The sequence below is a fragment of the Notolepis coatsorum genome, assembly GCF_963971535.1.
Source record: "Notolepis coatsorum genome assembly, chromosome: 1".
Classification (NCBI taxonomy): Eukaryota; Metazoa; Chordata; class Actinopteri; order Aulopiformes; family Paralepididae; genus Notolepis; species Notolepis coatsorum.
In genome coordinates, this window is record NC_140165.1 from 155,206,579 (window position 1) to 155,225,723 (window position 19,145).

The 19,145-nt window shown below is 39.4% G+C and overlaps 1 protein-coding gene across 1 annotated transcript in view; it reads left to right on the forward strand.

Annotated features, from left to right (window-relative positions):
* Window positions 1–882: 882 nt before the first annotated feature.
* The window catches only part of nr5a1b (nuclear receptor subfamily 5, group A, member 1b), a gene marked incomplete at both ends in the record, with an annotated part of 28,779 nt that continues 10,516 nt past the window's right edge, over window positions 883–19,145 (forward strand). The window contains 5 exons of the mRNA XM_084327423.1: window positions 883–904; window positions 2,675–2,793; window positions 3,078–3,219; window positions 4,154–4,821; window positions 8,501–8,620. Of these exons, the coding sequence (XP_084183549.1) occupies window positions 883–904; window positions 2,675–2,793; window positions 3,078–3,219; window positions 4,154–4,821; window positions 8,501–8,620 (1,071 nt within the window). The remainder of the gene's footprint in view (window positions 905–2,674; window positions 2,794–3,077; window positions 3,220–4,153; window positions 4,822–8,500; window positions 8,621–19,145) is intronic.

A 19,145-nucleotide genomic window follows, 5' to 3' on the forward strand; every position in this document is an offset into this window, starting at 1 on the left:
ATGAAACAATGCTAAACACTGAAAAAGGCCATTTATAAGATAGTTCCCCTTTAAAATACAAAATGTCTTTTGTCATAACATTGAAAAATGTTGCCTGGTAAAATAAATGTAAACTAAATTCCAGCCAGCCAGGCATATTCTAAATCATATTTTGCCTTGCAAAATTCTGACTAAATCTGCATCTGTATACTTTGTATACATACTTTGTATGTAAAGCAAGACCTCCGTTGTAGCAATACAAACATAATTATTATGATCAAGCACAACATGCAATAGGTGTCTGCAAAAACCCAGGGAAATATAAATTGAAATATAATGTATGCAAATTGGTTCTATGGCATTGACTATCCATGATCTGCCTATACTATACTGTAGCTTGACTGGAATTAACATTTATCAGATCATAGGCCTTTATAGCTAAAGTGAATGTATGCCTATTGCCTATACGCGTCGTTTACTTAGCTGTCTGACATTGATATCATATCTGTCTTATGCAATTTAGTCAATTTACTGTAATAATACAGGAATACATGAGATCGAGCATGTTCACAAAAGTGTACCCATTCCCCATTAAAGCATTTACCGATGGAATGCATTCGGGGCAGTGGCATCACGCGCTCCGTAGTCATCACATGGTTTTAACGACCAATAGAACTTTTGTAGCCTAACTTTGTGATAAGGCCAGATGAGTAAAGACGGAGCTATAGCTGGCGGAGTTTCACACCGTTCTCGGCAATGAATAGTCATCACCATAGTGGTTCCAAAGCCAGGAAGACTAGACACTGTCTATTCGAAAAGTAGCCCATGGTAGTTTAAAACAATATCGTTCGTCAGATTTTATTATTAAACCATCGTCACTGTTGGCTTCCTCGACGAGATCAAATGTTGGGAGACAAGACTCACGGTAAGTAGCGTGGTGTGTTCTCTGCTATTTGTAGCCTGATAGGTTCCAATACGATTGTGTGTACATTATAATTAGCGTCGTGCATTGTTGAACGGCTAATAGACCATAGTCTATAGAAATGACCTTACTCAAGTCAAGTAGACTTTTAACCATTATGCCACATTGATTTGACGTAAATCAGAAGAATCAATTGCATTGCATTTAATTGGACGACGGCTATATAGCTCATTACAGCCAAGGGCCTATATGCTAGAAATATATTCTTGATTACAGAGAATACATTTTTGAAAATTTCAGCCATCACGGAATTCACAGCAAAGTCATTCGATTTGTAAGAAGACCAGTATGGCAAAACGAAACGGTAACATTTCACAAAGAAAATGCCTTTTAAACCATGTTCATTGTATATCATTGTTGAAACGACCTTGAAGAATAATGGAGACACAAACTCACGCCGTCTGTGTAATAGGCTCTTTACATTTTTTTATACAAAATGCTGAATTAGCGTGGTTTAAATGTATTGCAAACATATTCAATTTTTTTTTAACAAATGCTAATAACATGGATAATAATAATAATAATACTAGTAATAGTAATAATAATAATTATAACAATATGCCTATAGTATATCTTTAGCGAATTATTTTGATACCAAATAATAGAATTTGACTTATGGACGATAACAATTGGCTATTAATCATTATAAGAATGACAAAGCAATAAATATAGTATAATAACAACAATAACAACACCAACAACAATATTTAAACGTAATAATAATAATAATGATAACGTCGATGATTATAATTATAATAATAGTAAATAATAATAATAATAATAATAATAATAATAATAATAATAATAATAATAATAATAATAATAATAATAATAACTATTAATATAAGGCGTCTAGCTATTTATCTTTGAGGTTTAGCATATTTAGTCATCATTAGATATGTCTGTATAAGGGGTAATCGTTGTCTCATTATGTTACAATAATATGTTACGGACTATATGATAGGCCAAATGGCCAAATCATGGGCTACGTGAAAACATCATTTCCTCTACGCCACCTTGTTCGGATCGCCTCACAACGGTAACGCTTTACTGCGCGCGTGCTGTTTTCTCGTGCGCATCAGTCTCTCATTGGTCATCTTCCTATATGCAGTTGATGGGGATCTGTCTGTGTTTCCAAGGGTAGCGCGCCACGGGCCATAGCCTATGTTGGACGGACAGTGTGGACACTGGAAGTTTGACTACTTTGACCACTGCATGCATGGAATATTGCACTGGACCTGTTGAATTCAGACTGATAAGAATTGTCTTCACGCCTTTTTGGTTCACGGAATACTAATAAACAACCTGCAGGGTAGGTGACAAATACGGTAACCTTAAAACAACCTACACGTGTTAAAATGTAGTTAGCCTATTTTTATTGTAATACAAAAATAATATTGGGCTATTTTGTTATAACCTTTTTTCATTTTTCTACTTTGAGGTTATATTAACAATAAAATAAATAGCTCATACTTTGAATGTCGTAATTTCGTATTAAAAACATTACTGAGTTTGGCTTGTTACTGGGGGGGGGGGGGGGGGGGGGTATCAGCCTATACTCTAAGCCTATTTTTCGTTTTTATTTGTATTTCTTTGGAATCGGGAATCTCTTCAACAGGCGGCGGCATTTCGTAAGAAAACGAACGTACCACTAAACGCCTTGTTTAAACATTTGTAATAGGCTACACGCTGTGTTTTGTGTGTGTGAAACAGGCGTATCGTTGAAGGTTATGGAATACACGTATGATGATGACTTGGAAGAACTGTGTCCGGTATGTGGTGACAAGGTCTCAGGATACCACTACGGTCTTCTCACCTGTGAAAGTTGCAAGGTAAGGTTGAATGACTGCACGTTAGTACTGCCTTGTAAGGGGCATGTGTAAATAACAATAGTAAAAATAAATATAAAAGGCCTTATCAACGTTTGAAGTCTAAATTAGTATAGCCTATACAAATAGACTCATTGAGTGCAATATGGACATAAGCTCAGCCATGTTCACAATCGCTCAAAAGAGAAACAGGATATTATGTTCATCTGGATTTGAGTCTGAATATATATTCTTCGTTTTCCTTGTGTTTTTCGGTCTTTACCTTCAAAATATGAATGTTCTTATAGGGTTTCTTCAAGAGGACAGTTCAGAATAACAAGAGATACACGTGTGCTGAAAATCAGGAGTGTAAAATAGACAAGACCCAGCGGAAGAGGTGTCCCTTCTGCCGCTTCCAAAAATGCCTCAACGTTGGAATGAGATTAGAAGGTATGTGTCTTCCGTCCATAGACGTATACCATTGGTTATTGTTTATTCAGATCCACATGTTGTTGTTATTATTATTATTATTATTATTATTATTATTATTATTATTATTATTATTATTATTATTATTATTATTATTATTATTATTATTATTATTATTATTATTATTATTATTATTATTATTATTATTATTATTATTATTATTATTATTATTATTATTATTATTCGTAGCTATTCGTACTGGGTTCATAAGAAACATTAACAATAGCCAATACAATCATGCCTTGAATATAATACATTAGGCCAATACATACAGAATATATATTATTAAAGAAAAATAAACATGAATTTCCACTTTGTTTTGGGGGGATTCAGTCAGAGAAAATGTAAAAACAATACAAAAAATAAAATAAACAAATATATATGTTCTTTTCATAGGCATATAACTATATCCAAGATATATAGCTATTAGTGGTCTACCTCAATAATAGTTTTCCCTCCATATTTGTAAACTATAGTGGTAGCTCTCGTCGCTGGTACATTGGACTGAAGTTATTCCCAGACAGCAATGCAATAAAGCACCTGTTTCCGTCGTAGAAAAACGACACATTCTTGACTTAGTGATAAAACCCAAGAGATCCCCATGTTTTAAATCAAAGAAGGCTGTATTTAGGCTACAAGTACCAGAAGGCATTGGGGTTTCAGTCCCACAAAGGGAACAGAAATGTAATACAGATGATTGTTATGGATACTAATAAACGGCAGTTATGTGAAATAGGATTTTTTTTCGTCATGTATTTTGGAATTGTTGCCAGACTATCATCTGCTTATTAAGGAATGCTCAAGAAAAAGTCCTGGCGTCGCACCACACAGTTCAGTAGACCTTAGTATTTCATCTGCAAATCAGTTGTTCACCTCCTGTCTCTCGCCCTGCCAGCGGTGCGCGCGGATCGCATGCGTGGGGGCAGGAATAAGTTTGGCCCCATGTACAAGAGAGACAGAGCCTTGAAGCAGCAGAAAAAGGCTTTGATACGATCCAACGGCTTTAAACTGGAGACGACGACGGCTCCTCCGCCCGACTCCCCTTTGCAGACTGACTATGGCTTCACCGGCTCCCTGCACGGCCTCCCCACCATCTCCAAGAGCCTCCTGCCCTCCACCCCGACCTCCATCACCTCCATCACCCCCACAGACTACGAGGCCGGCCTCTACGGATCCCCCTCTCTGGGCATGGCCATGCAGTCCCACGTGCCTCTGAGCAGCCAGTACCAGTACACGGCCTTCCCCAGCAGGGCCATCAAGGCAGAGTGCCCCGACTACACCAGCTCCCCGGAGTCCCTCCCGGCGTACCCATACCCCGACATGTACCCCTCGGGTTCCCCTCAGCCACCCAGCCTGCCGCCTCTGGTGCTGGAGCTGCTCCGCTGTGACCCGGACGAGCTGGTGGTGCAGAGTAAGATCGTGGCCCACCTGCAGCAGGACCAGGGCGGACGGGCCAGGCTAGAGAAGCTCAGCACCTTCAGCATCATGTGTCGCATGGCGGACCAGACCCTCTTCTCCATCGTGGAGTGGGCCAGGAGCTGCATCTTCTTCAAAGAGCTGAGGGTAGGCATCTCTGCTGCATGCCTCCAGACTGGTGAACACACACGCTCACACTATGCACATAATACATGCATACCTGCACCTGCTCATGCTGTTGATGAAGATACTCAATTCTTAGTTTGCATCAGGTGTTTGTAACCCCCCCCCCCCCCCCCCCCCCCCCCCCATAAAAGCAAAGTCAATTTTAGAAGCCATTATGATCTACAGTAGCAGTGTTTGCTGACTGTAATATGACAGACTGCTGTGATCGTTGCCATGGTGTTTCAGTGCTGCTGACTGAGAGGTGATGCAACTAGAGAACATGTCACCCCCACAATAATGATTAGAGATGCATCACTGTCAGCTCCTCCACCTGCTCTGATTCTCTTTGTCAATTGAATGTTGTGATTAAACTACGGCGTATAACATGATATATTAGTAAAGTCAAAAAAGAATTACGCCCCGTGCCAGAGAATCAATGTTGCCGCTGTGCTGGTATGCTGTGTGGATGGATGCCCGTAGTGTCAGGTGGGAGGGGCCGTGGTCGTGTTGCCATGACTGCTCAATCTCCAAGCGTTTTGGTCAGACTTATTTTTTGCCAAATGGTGACAGTTTCTTTTACGACCGGCAAAGGATTAGATGAGGTTAGAATACATTTTTGTGTGTCAAAATATAATCTCTCCTCTTCATTGTCATACATTAGCAAACCATGGTAAAGAAAAAGGGAGGAGCAAAAGGAATGGCAGCTATTTAGTTCAACTATAAATAAGTAGAAGGGCTTGGCTCTGTGTAAACTTCCTGTTACAGCTGAACTATGTTATGGTCCGCACTCACCCCCCAAAAACTCAAAACGATAAAAGTCAAACTGCTTTCCAAGATGAGTCGAAACACAACCAAGTATAGCAGCAGTCCTTTTCATATTTCAGCAGTCCTTTTCATATTTCTTTTACTGAAACAATGATTTCATTGTGGTGATGAGGGGTCGTGTCATGCACACACCCCCGCGAGAGAAACGGGAACATGGTATCTCTTTTATTTGCTCTCCGACAGATGGATATGTGACAGAAACCCCCTGTCCCCTTGGTTTACCGTCACAAGTTTACATTTGTAGCTCTTGCCGGAGGGCTGTGCCTTATCTTATTCATGTGTCAACCCTTTTGAAAACAGATTTCTTTATTTCTCTGGTTTTAGTATAACCGGTCCTGTTCCCATGAGGCATCGGGCTCTATGTAGTTACATAACCCTTAAAGTGTGACACAGACACCCCATAAAGACATGTCACACTGTATTGATCAGTTTGTTAAATATTGGGTTATAATAGTCACAGCAGCATTCCCCACGATGGTTGGATCAACAGCAGCAATGAAACAAGAATACCTCCTCTGCAAATTTGCGGAGCATCAGTGTGTGTTTGTGTGCTTGTGCATGTGTGTGTGTGTGTGTGTGTGTGTGTGTGTGTGTGTGTGTGTGTGTGTGTGGAGGGGGGGGTTAATTCATGTTCTATATTTTTTCAGTTTGAACTATTGCACATAGCCAGTGCTTGCTATCACGGATGGATCTAGCGCTCCAAATTCCTTAGCTCCATTCCTTAAGTACAGAAAGTGAAAGTACTTTCTTTTCCACTCATCCGGCTCAATGTCCTCTCCTGTTCTTTTTTATTTGATTACATTTGATTTTTTTATTTAAAAAAAGAATTGTATTTTATTATTTATTTCAGTTATTCTATATACCTTTGATATGTATGAGGTGAATGGCAACACATTTTTAGATCGCAGTGCAGACATGAACATTACAAGTGAGAACAAAGCTGCATATTGTCCAAGAATCTTTTAGTGCGCAGAAAGAGCTCTTTCCCTCGACTGGGTAATTACATTCCATGCAGCCGATAACAGGAGAATGTCAGCTCCTCCACAGTCATGGCATTGTTATAAAATACAGCCTCCATGAAGCTATTGATTGCTGTATTTGTTTGTTCGATTTGTTTTCCCCCTTGAGGCAGCCTTTGTCATGTCTTGTGTGTTGCACCCAGGATGCACCTGTTGGACGTTGGTGATGCTATAGTGTATGCCATAGTGTCATGATGGTAAATCGAACATATTGTGAAACAATACACAATATTGGAAAGTGAAAAAAATAAATTAACAATGGAAAGTAAAACAAAAAAGAAATATATATATATACTGTATATTTATGCTTTTTATTTCCTTATACAAGAGTTTTATTTGTCACTATACACACACATTATACATCACTACAGTACTTTACACAGATCTTGTCATGACCTATTATTAATCCCCTTTCTACATTGCCTCTTGTTAGACAAAACATTATATATTTCTTTGGTTCCTCCGATATTTCATAGACAAAAAAGTTACAGGGTCTAATTGGAAGCTATTATTCCTAGATAAATGGACACTGAGGGTTTGTAGCACAACAGGATTTCCACTGACATTCGGTGTGTTCAGTGCACAAGGTGCTTTTCCAGAGTGCTCTTCTGACTGTGTGTCCATGTGTCCAATTCCTCTTGGTGAGGAAGTACAGTAGGTCACTGAGCCCTTTAGCTTCCTCCTGCCCCCCCCCCCCCTGTCAGACCACCCCCTCCCCCAGATGAATCAAGACGTTATACGTGTGTGTGTGTGTGTGTGTGTGTGTGTGTGCGTTTGTTTGTGGCAGGGGGTGGTGCTGTAGCTCGTCGTGCAAGATTGGACCTCCTCTCCGGACAGATATATTGTTTCATTCAAGAGACAGTAATTCTGTCAGGCCCGTGTCAGATGAATGTGTGTCTGGGTTTGGGACGATGCTATTAGGGGGCAACTGCAGCACCCTGTGTGTCACCAGCTGTAGAATTACTGACTGAGGTGGCCTTCGGCTTACAGACTAATATGTGCCGGCGGTGAGGAGGGGCCCAATCTGGGCCCTTAACACGCCCACATACACACACACACACACACACACACACACACACACACACACACACACACACACACACACACACACACACACACACGCGCACGCGCGCGCCGCACGCACGCACGCACGCACGCACGCACGCACGCACGCACGCACACACACACACACACACACACACACACACACACACACACACACACACACACACACACACACACACACACACACACACACACACACACACACACACACACACACACACACACACACACACACACACACACACACACACACACACACACACACACACTCCTCCTCCCATCCCCCATCTGATGTAATGGGGGTGAGCGAGGACAGGGAGAGGTGAGGAGGTTGGAGAGGTTACCGGTGATGCTCATAAATACAGGGGGATGAGACGCGAGCCTCTGACCCGTTCTCCAGACCCTGCCTGGAAATGTGACACAAAGACCCTCATCCTGCCCCCCCCACACTTTATAGTCACCCATTTATCTGTTCGACCATTCGTGCCTGAGTTTGTGTGTGTGTGTGTGTGTGTTTAAAGAGGGACTGAACACGCTTGGTAGATTTTTAGGGGTTTTGACATGAGATTAATTTAGGTCTGGAGTGGTTTTGTCAGCGTTGAGGATGTTATTTGACATTGACATTGACACGGGTCCTCAAGTACTTCAACGTATGGAATTGGTTTGAGGTAACAAATTCTCTCTCTCTCTCTCTCTCTCTCTCTCTCTCTCTCTCTCTCTCTCTCTCTCTCTCTCTCTCTCTCTCTCTGGAGGTGGGAGACCAGATGAAGCTGCTCCACAACTGCTGGTCTGAGCTGCTGGTCCTGGACCACATCTTCAGACAAGTGCAGCATGGGAAGGAAGACAGCATACTGCTGGTCACCGGCCAGGAGGTAAACCTCTATCCAGGGGTGTCAAACTCATTTTCACAGAGGGCCACATCAGCATTATGGTTGCCCTCAAAGGGCCAAAGACCGTATAAATGTTAATGTAATGTAAAATAAATGTAGCTACCGTACTCATTTACATATTGTTAAACATGTTGTTTCTGTATTTATTACTTATTCAAGTTATACATATTGCATATGCATTTGCATAGATGTAAAAATATATGTTAGCTTATGTTATTTTAACAAAAACTAAATTTTTGTTGATCAGAACCCCATATTACTCCATCAATCAATCAATGATCAAACCATTCAAGTAAATAACAAAGAAGAATATCATCAAATACAAGCTATGACATTAAGTTTGTTCAAAACCTTTTTGTCACAGTCAAGAGGGGCAGAACTAACAACTGTGAGCTGCAAAAAACACGTGGGACAGATGTAGCAGATGTTACAAAAACAAATGGCTGCACACAACCTTGCAGAGGCCATACATCCAACTAATGGAAGATAGTTTAATTAACTTTAATTAACAGATTGCAGAATGGGTACAGTACAGTACAGCTCAATACACACAATTGTTAAGGGGATGCAGACCAGAGAAAGACTTTCGACTTGTTTACATCAGGGTCCCCCATTTTCAATTTGTAATGAAATTGCTATTATGTGTCTGCATGAACACACAACTGTAACTGTACTCAAAAATAACAAAATAAGGGTTGTCTCAGTTCACAACTATATTGGTAACGTTTTGGGTGGGACTTGTTTGCGTCCCTCCAGCTTCTTATTCAATTGAGCGAGATGCTCGGTTATGTCACACAGACAGTTTGCATCTGACAGTTCAGACAATATTTCTTCAACCCTTTGTTACCTATTCCGCCTGGATCTTTTTTGTATTTTGGGCTGTACAATTGTCAAAGAATGTCTGAGGAGTAAGTGCTTTTGGCTTTTTTCCTTTGTTACTTCATCAATACCTCAGATGTTCAACATACATGTATGTGTAAGAATGTGTAATAACTAAGGCTGTCAAAGTTAAAGCTTTATTAACGCATTAACCCACAATTCTTTTAACGCCGCTATTTTTTAACCAAAGATTAACGTTTAAAAAAAAAAGAAAAAAAAATATATTTTTTTTTTACCAGAGCTCTTGGGGGCCACATCAAATGACGTGGCGGGCCACATTTGGCCCGCGGGCCATGAGTTTGACACCTATGCTCTATACTATATAACCCTATAAGGCTATAAGACCACAGTGCCAGGATGATAATGCCTACAACTCAAATTAAACTCAACGAATCAACTATTTGTATTTTTGTTAAATAAAATGATTACACAATGTTATTAAACCTTTTAGTTTTTATTATTATTGTTATTATTGTAATATTTTTAAACATAATTTAAATTATACATATTTTTACAATACTACGGTAATTAAAAGTTTGCTGTCTAAGATTACTCTTTGCATATGCAATTTACAAAACAGACAATGTTCATGTACAGCCTGCACAACATTATTTGTTAGCCAGGTCTATTTGATATGTTTTCATGCAATTTAAGGAGGGATTATTAAGGCGACTTGACTATTATAAGGTACAAACACAGTGGCATTAGACTTAAAGGAACACGCCAACTTTTGGGGAAATTAGCTTATTTGCCATCTACCCTGGGCCCTATTCCCCGTACCTGGTTCAACTAAGTCGATCAAGAGTCCCATTATCCAGCTTCAGTTAACCCGATGTTTGAAGCCGGGATTTTCATGTTCCTCGAAGGTGAATTCAGTCTCGTTAACTCAAACCAGACTTGAGACCCAGGATAAGTGCGCGCGGCCGCTTCAGTTGAAAAGCCATCACGTATCGATAGCAGAGATCCTGATTTTCTAACGGCATTGATTGATTAATTGATTTAAAACTTTATTAACAGATTGCATTACGGCTCAATCGCCTCGCCGACAAGTTAAATGCGTTATCTATAGGCTAATTTTAAGTCCCTCATTACCCCAATCAATCAGATTATATTTCTTTAAACTTGCCTGCTGGCAGTAGGTTTATGGAATGGATAATCAAATGAGATCTTGCTAGCGAAAATAATTAGTTAAACTGTTATACGGAATAAGGACACGGCTCTCTTACCCATTGATTGATGTATGGTGGATCTTTTACTTATCTACACTGTGGTGTAATGGCTTCTGCTTTTGACTTTCACACAGGCGGCCCGGGTTCGAATCCCACTTCTCCTAGTCTTTTCCCTCTTTTTGCAATGTAGGAATAATTCAATTTGGTGCACGTTGAGAGCTATATAAAGAATGACATCCTCAATGCATGTAGATTTATAATATTTTAACTTAAAACTAGGCTACTTTTGCGTATAATCATTAATATTATATTCCAAAAGAATTATATTGGAAAAGCGGGGTTTCGAACACCGGTCGCCCGGTTGCCAAGATTCAGCACTAGCCGCTGCGCCACTGTGTCACATGGGATATACTCATTGTTTATGCATTAATGGACGAGAGACCCGTGTTTAGAATATTTTTCTTACCAAAAAATGAAGTTTTATCTCTTTATTCTCAAATGCATTAATGTGACGTCAACGGCTCATTCAATTTCTCAAATCCATCAAACAGCGCATCTCATCAGACATTTTAATCCCAGTTACAATATCACACAAAAACCACAATCCCCGCATAGACACTTTAATTTTATGCTTGAATGAAACACAATCCGGCGCTCCGTTAAGCAAATCTACAGCGGAGATTAATATATGAAACTAATCAGAGCCAAACGGCCGATAGGTTTCATTCATTAAAAATATCCCTGCGGGATTCACATTTGCAATGAGCCGTTATTAAAATAACCACATGCAGCGTGTATCGCGACTCCGAGCGCCGTATATGACGTGCATTATTTTATTTAGGACAAAGTAAATCTATAGGCTCAATATGATTTATTATCAGCATTTAGTTCTATTATTATACATTTCAAAAGCCCCCTCTAGGAAAACGAAGCACAGAAACGTAATTCAGAATGGTATAAATGGGATCTCTAGACTGTGAGAATCATTTCAGGAAACGAGCTGTCACTCCTTTGCGAGGGTGTGGCCATGGTTCATCCGGCTAACTGAACTTAACCCTGCTCCCGACCAGGCTCAAACTTTTTGATCTGTTGTCATGGTGATTTGGACAATCGCGCGTCGGGGAACAGAAAGGTCCGGCTTAAGTCAGGCTTGACCGAAAGTTATCCGGCTAACTCAGTTATCCAGGTACGGGGAACGGGGCCCTGGAGTTAGACAAGCATACCATTTTCTTCTCTGTGCATGCATTAGGCTTAGGGAACAGCCGCACCGTTAGCCTATCTTTGTTATGGTTTGACACCGACCCCAAACGCAACGACACAAGAGAGTAGGATTCAGAGTTGCCAAAAACAAGGGCTTGTTTATTAAGACTAAATAAACAGCACAGACTTGGAAGAGTTCAAACAAAGACTGGAATACAAGCAAGGATGAATGTTGCTGCTCTGCAGCTTCTCCCAGGATGGTAGTCAGGGGAAGCAGACGCTGACGTCAGAGCCGCTCTGCAGACTTCTCTCGGCAGAATCTCCGAGGTTGTTGCGGGACCGAGAGAGAGAGAGGGAGCGAGTTAACTCAGAGTGCAGGAGGATCAGAGCAGGTGAACAGGAGAGGTGACTTGTACCCGAAAACAGAGTTATCCAAGTGACTGAATCTTCGGTGTAAATACACACTGTGAGTAACGTTCCAAACACAATCCCAAGTGATAGATATCTTTGGTGCAAAATAAACACTGTGAGCGAAGTCCCAAAATACAAATCCAATGTGATAATATCTTCGGTGTGTAAACACACAGTGGGAGATGTTAGGCCAAAATATTATCCCAATGAAACAATCCAAAAAAGGCTAAACGCTGGGTGAGTGACTGTCTGTGATAAAAAGCTGGAAATCTTCAGTGTTATATAAACACACGAAAAACGGAATTGGATCAAAGACAGTCATAAAAAACTCACCCAGGCGTTGTGCGTAAAGAGCGTTGGAACAGAATGGAGCGAGCGCGTCGCCTCGGGGAAAGGGTGTCCAAGAGGAATGCTTCTTGAATATCCTGGAGGCAAAGCACAGGGAAACAACAGCAGGCAGCAGGAACGGCGAATGCAACTGAAATATCAAAACGATCCAACCAAAACTTGAATGGGGAAACGGGGTATAAATAATACGGGAATGCTTAATTGACAAGCAGTGACAGCTGAGGGATGTGATTGATAAGCGTGTGGACGGGGGAGAACCAATCAACGACGTCTCTGGGAAGAAGCGTGTGAATAGGGGAATGAAATGATTAACAGAAAACAAATGGAAAAGAGCGAGTAGGCTTAAAGGAACAGAGCGAGTAAGTGAGCAAAGGACAAAAACCTCACAATCTTAGCGTCATTCACTGGAAGTAGGTGTGCCAGTGTAGCCCATAGTCCCCAACAGTCATGAAATACACTCCAAATACAACTCCAAAACTTGTGTGACCTGTGTATTTACCATGTGGAGAAATGTTTTTATAATAATTAGACATTTTCGTTTTATGATATATACTCGGAACTATTTTCCCGAACCACTGCTGCCTGGGTGTAGTGATTTCATCACCTTGTCCAGTCGCATTCAAGCCCTTATGTTGAGCATGAACTATCACTATTAGCACATATTATACACTATTATTCTTTAACAACAATGTTACTGTTTTCAGAGTTATCATAATTTTTTTTTTATAAAAATAATATATATATATATATTATTTAAATATATATAAATGCAGATTGTTTTTTAAATTTGAATTACTGACACTTAATAGCTTATATAAATACAATGCTGATTAATAGTTTTCCTGTATCAAAGACTTTGTGTTTGACCAAGTCAACAGGCTCAAACAGTGATCCACATGCCTGGTTCTCCCTGGTTGTTTGAAACATCTCAGAGCCTCCAATTGTTGCTGTTGGTTAGTTTGTTATTATAGTTAGAAGGGGAAATGGTGCATTTCTATGGGAGTTCAGGCTTGTGGAAACATCCACTGGGATCAGCTCCCCATATTGCTGGCTAGTTACAGTAGCAGTGGGAGCAGTGTGAATGTATAACGCTGAAATTCAATGTTCTCTTATGGTGAGGAGGTTCAGCTGAAGACTTGTGTACTTGGCGATACAAGTGTAAAATTTGGCTTTCCATAATAGTAAAATAGAAGAAAAGAAATACGCATATTTGGTCCCTGAATACCACAGCAATGATTTTAAAAAGGAATTGGCTGCCTGATAGCATTGAGTCAGTTTTATATATATTTCTACCATGGTCTGGGTGAATACTCTTTTCTGATTGCACACATAGCTTTGCTCAAGTTTAATCACCTTTCTAAATTCACCCAACCTGCCATAGCAACGTTAAAGAGCACAGCTGTTATTTTATATAGTTGGCAAATAAAACCATGGTAAGCGGAATAATCAACTTGTAGGTGTGCGTTAAATGGTTTTAAGGCACTTTGCTGAGGTTCTCCACCTTGTGCCTTAAAACCATTTAACGCACACCTACTCGTTGATTATCCCTTACAAGGATTATCCCTTACATAGTGATCTGATCATCTTCAGTGTCAAAAATGTGGACCCTGAGGGCCATGGCCGCTCAATAGCATTGCGTCCAATGGTGAAGTGAGTTATATAAGCTCCTTTTGGAACTAGGCCTAACGGTCATCAAATCACATTGTTCTAGTCAGAGTTCAGGGTGACCAAATGATCTGGTGTCAGTGCAGCCCTATATTTGATTTTTGATTTATAGAGACAATGTAATTATCTTTGTCTGCTTCTGACCACCATTTTGGACAGTGGTGGAAGTACACAGTTAATTTACTTAAGTAAAAGTCGAAATACCCAGTTAAAATAATACTCTGGTAAAAGTAGAAGTCCTTCAAAATTCTACTTGAGTAAAACCTGTTAAGCCTAGCCCTATTTTCTGAAAATTTGCCTAAAAACACATACCTAAGTAAATGGAAGATTGCTCCACTTCTACAATGTCCATTTCATGTTCTAGGTATCTAGGGACATGGATCTCAGGGAATGTAATGTAATGTCAGAAATATTGTGTCTGTTATAGGCTTGAGTAAATTGTGATGAAACAAAGGAGAATATAAATTATGATTTGTCTTTGTATCTTTGACAGTGAATAACACCATGCTAAAAATGACCAGACATGCCACTGAGCTCGTTCAGCACCTTCTTGAGATCACGTGTACAAAAAATCTAAGCAAATGAATAAAGGGAAGATTATTAAACAGAAGATACAGTACTGAATTCTGCCATCCGGACACATGCAATTTAAAATATTATTATAGAATATAGAATATCAGGTAGCACTTTATAATAACACCCTGTTATAATACATTTATAAGGTATTTGTAGATAATGAACTAATCATGAACAAACCATTTATATACATTCATAAATTATTATTAAATCATTTATAACTATATTTGTATAACATTTACAGATTAGTTCTACATTATTTATAACTCATTATCAACATTGTTTGTACTTGATTTGTTCATCATTAAATAATGTTGTTTAATGTGTAGTAACACATTTGTAGATGCTTTGACAAATGGATATGAAAAAACGACTATACTGTATCTCCATTTATTTTTCATGTTCAACAAATGATTTGTTAAGACATTCATAATACATCTATAAATCATTTGCAGATGCTATTGTGGGGACCAATCTGAAGTGAAGCCTATTCATCATTAACAAATGTCTAATACAGTTAATTATTTGTTAACTTTTTCATCACATGTTACAAATGTTGTAGACAGCTTTCGGATACACCCTTCTTTGTGACATCAAACAGTGACAGAATTAGGACTAAAGATAAATGCAATTGTATTAACAGCAGAGAGGGTAGGATCTTTTAACTGAATAATACTGTGTACATCATTTTGAAGTACGCAACACTTTGATAAACATTGTTACTCAGCTGATAGAGTTGTACCCTTCTTGCTGTCTTGTCGTACAGAACTTGTAAGTCGCTTATATGTTGTGTAGACGTACTTGATGTGGTCGGGCGCTAACGTTACATTTGTTCCTAATGTGTGCTCAGTATATTGCGGTATGTGATGATGACACGACACACAAGGGTAATAATTATTTGTATTTTCAGACTGTATAGGTGCCGATACAGCCTGAAAATACAAATAATTATTACTCTTGTGTGTCGTGTCATCATCACATACCGCAATATACTGAGCACACGTTAGGAACAAATGTAACGTTAGCGCCCGACCACATCAAGTACGTCTACACAACATATAAGAGTTGTACTTGTTTGTAGGTCGGAAATGGTGGAATAGATTTACCAACAAAAAATGTGTTTAAACTGCTCATACCTTATTAAAAGCGTGGGGCAGGAGCAGCACGGATAACTTGGTTCTGCATGTATCGTGCTTCCATTCAAACAGACGGCAACACACATGAAGTCAAGTCTCACTCTCGTGAGACTTCCTCTCTAGATACTCTACCTGGCCAGGGTACTCCTGGGTCCTAGTGCCCCTCAAGTTACACTGTATGTCATGCACATGTATTTTATATGTTAATACAATTGCATTTATCTTTAGTCCTAATTCTGTCACTGTTTGATGACAAAGAAGGGTGTATCCGAAAGCTGTCTACAACATTTGTAACATGTGATGAAAAAGTTAACAAATAATTAACTGTATTAGACATTTGTTAATGATGAATAGGCTTCACTTCAGATTGGCCCCCACGATAGCATCTGCAAATGATTTATAGATGTTTTATGAATGTCTTAACAAATCATTTATTGAACATGAAAAATAAATGGAGATACAGTATAGTTGTTTTTTCATATCCATTTTTCAAAGCATCTACAAATGTGTTACTACACATTAAACAACATTATGAACAAATCAAGTATATGTTGATAATGAGTTATAAATAATGTAGAACTAATCTGTAAATGCTATACAAATATAGTTATAAATGATTTAATAATCATTTATGAATGTATATAAATGGTTTGTTCATGATTAGTTCATTATCTACAAATACCTTATACATGTATTATAACAGGGTGTTATTATAAAGTGCTACCGAATATCAGGCCTATAAATGACATTATAGCCAAGTTGCACATCTATGGATCGGGCCAAATCTAGGCCTACTTGTTCCAATGGCAGAGTTCAATTTGGATTTAGTATCACCAGGCGTGCAGCAAGAACCGTGAATGAAATCGACTGTAAGTACAGTTCGTTTCTTATAATGGATATTTTGAATCTGTTTGCAACGCGGATTCTTGCTAAACGTTCACAGAAGGTAGATTGGTGCGCTCCAATCTATGCCAATAACGTTCAGTTTTGTGGTTGATAATCCAGAGAAATAAGAGAAATAAAAAAGAAATCACCCACAAGTCATTTGCTGTACAGTAGCTGGCTTGGGCTGGGTAGGGTCGTTTTTAGAAATTCCGACGCTCATTGAAAGCCCTGTCTTTCCTTCATCATAATGACTGAGCATAATGGTTGCTCTCGTTTATTTCCGGTCGAAATTCCCTGGTTTATGAACACAATTCCTAAACTGATATTTCATTAACTCATTGACCGCCGGGAATTAGACGGGGGCCCGCTCTAGCACTGCCACGCTTTAAAAGATAGGAGTTGTTGTTGTTGTTTGTAGAGCTATAACTATATTCTATATTATAGCTATGGATACAATACTATGGCCCATTTGACATCACCTATCTATCGTTCAATATGTGAAAAAGAATGAATTTTTCCATCCATACGTTCCCGTGTTATACCGTGGTGAATATAAGTATGGTTATAGCTGTATACGTCAAATCGTTGCTGTTTCTTGCCTGTATACGCTATTATTCCGAAATCAAATCTATATCATAGGTATTATGTTCCATCATGAATGCATGAAAGGGGGGGGGGGTCGTTTCTGATTATTTGATTGTCAGCAGGGGTGCGTTGCTGATTTCAAGGCTGGTTGCACTGTGTTTTAATGACGCCACATGCACACGCGCTCCCGGGCGCGCGCGCTTCCGCGCATGCGCATAAATGTTCCCTTGCATACGCACAGACTAAAGACATTGAACACTAAAACGCTTATCAGCCCGATCGGTATAAAAGCATTGCAGGATCAAGCTAAAATGTACGTCAAATCGTCCTTACCTGTGATCGGGAGTATTCCAAAAATAATATTCCAATTGTTTGATCGCCATCTGGTACATCCAATGTCCATTTGGTCCATGGCATAATCCACCACAACATATGGATCGGGATATTTGACGCGCTTCAATGGAACCGGGAGAACCGTTCGCCTCGCCCGACAAGGAAAAATGAAACCCCAGACATTTGGCCGTTCCACAGGCCAAGATACAAGGTTACAAAGGGTGCTCGATACCGCCGTCTAGCTGGATGCGGCCGGTATTGCACTTTGACATTCTCAGGATGATTCCCCATGTTAACCCCGAGTCCGTGTGCCTGTAATGAATAGAAATATCGAATAAAAGAAATAACGATCAAATAACGACGTGGTTGGCGTTCAACGGTTGTCGGCCAAACATGTATATAATCATTGTTGGCGGCCATTGAGTTAATAACACTTTAAGCTATTGGTAAACAAACGTATTGTTGAAAATATACACTATGACTGCTGTTTTGACAGGATTAGGGTCTTTACTCTTGGCTACATTTGGAGAAAAAAAACACAACATTATGTCATACAGTCTGGAGAGATTGATTTATGACATAAGTACCGGACCCGTCGGGCTTAAGAGTACTCTAGTACTTCTACATGATACACGATCACAACTATCTAAGTTCCATTTTAAGAAATACAATTCTAATTTTAGAAAGTTATAATTGTACTTTCAGAAAGATTTGGGGGTTATCTGGAGACTCTGACATGGACAATTTGATGAATGAGTTAACCCTAGTTGTTCAAAAGAAGTGTAATACCCACAGCACTGGATGCAACCATTTTGAGGTACGTCTGCAATGGCCCACAAATTTGCGACAATGGAGATGATCTGGTCACTCTGATATTGGGCTGCCACTCCCCCCTAGTAAATCATCTGAGAACTTCAACCTGAGAAAAAAATATTTTTAAGTGGAAATGTTTTCTTTTCTTTATTTTTTTATTTTTATTTTCTGTTAATCTATTAGTATTGAATAATGCAATTTTCCAGATTGGTTGAGCGTATAACAAAGTAGTTTATTTTCTTCACATGGGCACTATATTTATATTGAATAATATATCAAATAAACGTTTATTTATTTGGCTTAAATCCAAAACAAACTCAATATTATTATAGTATACAATATAGCCTAAAGGATCCATGCCCACATCAGGGGCCCAGGTTTATAGGGCAGGTAACAAGAAAATCAGTCTCTTGACATGTGATTCATTGACATCTATTTGCTAGTAAACACGACCAGATAGGGAGTCTAATTGATCAGAACACGATGTCCCATCATAGAAGGGATTAA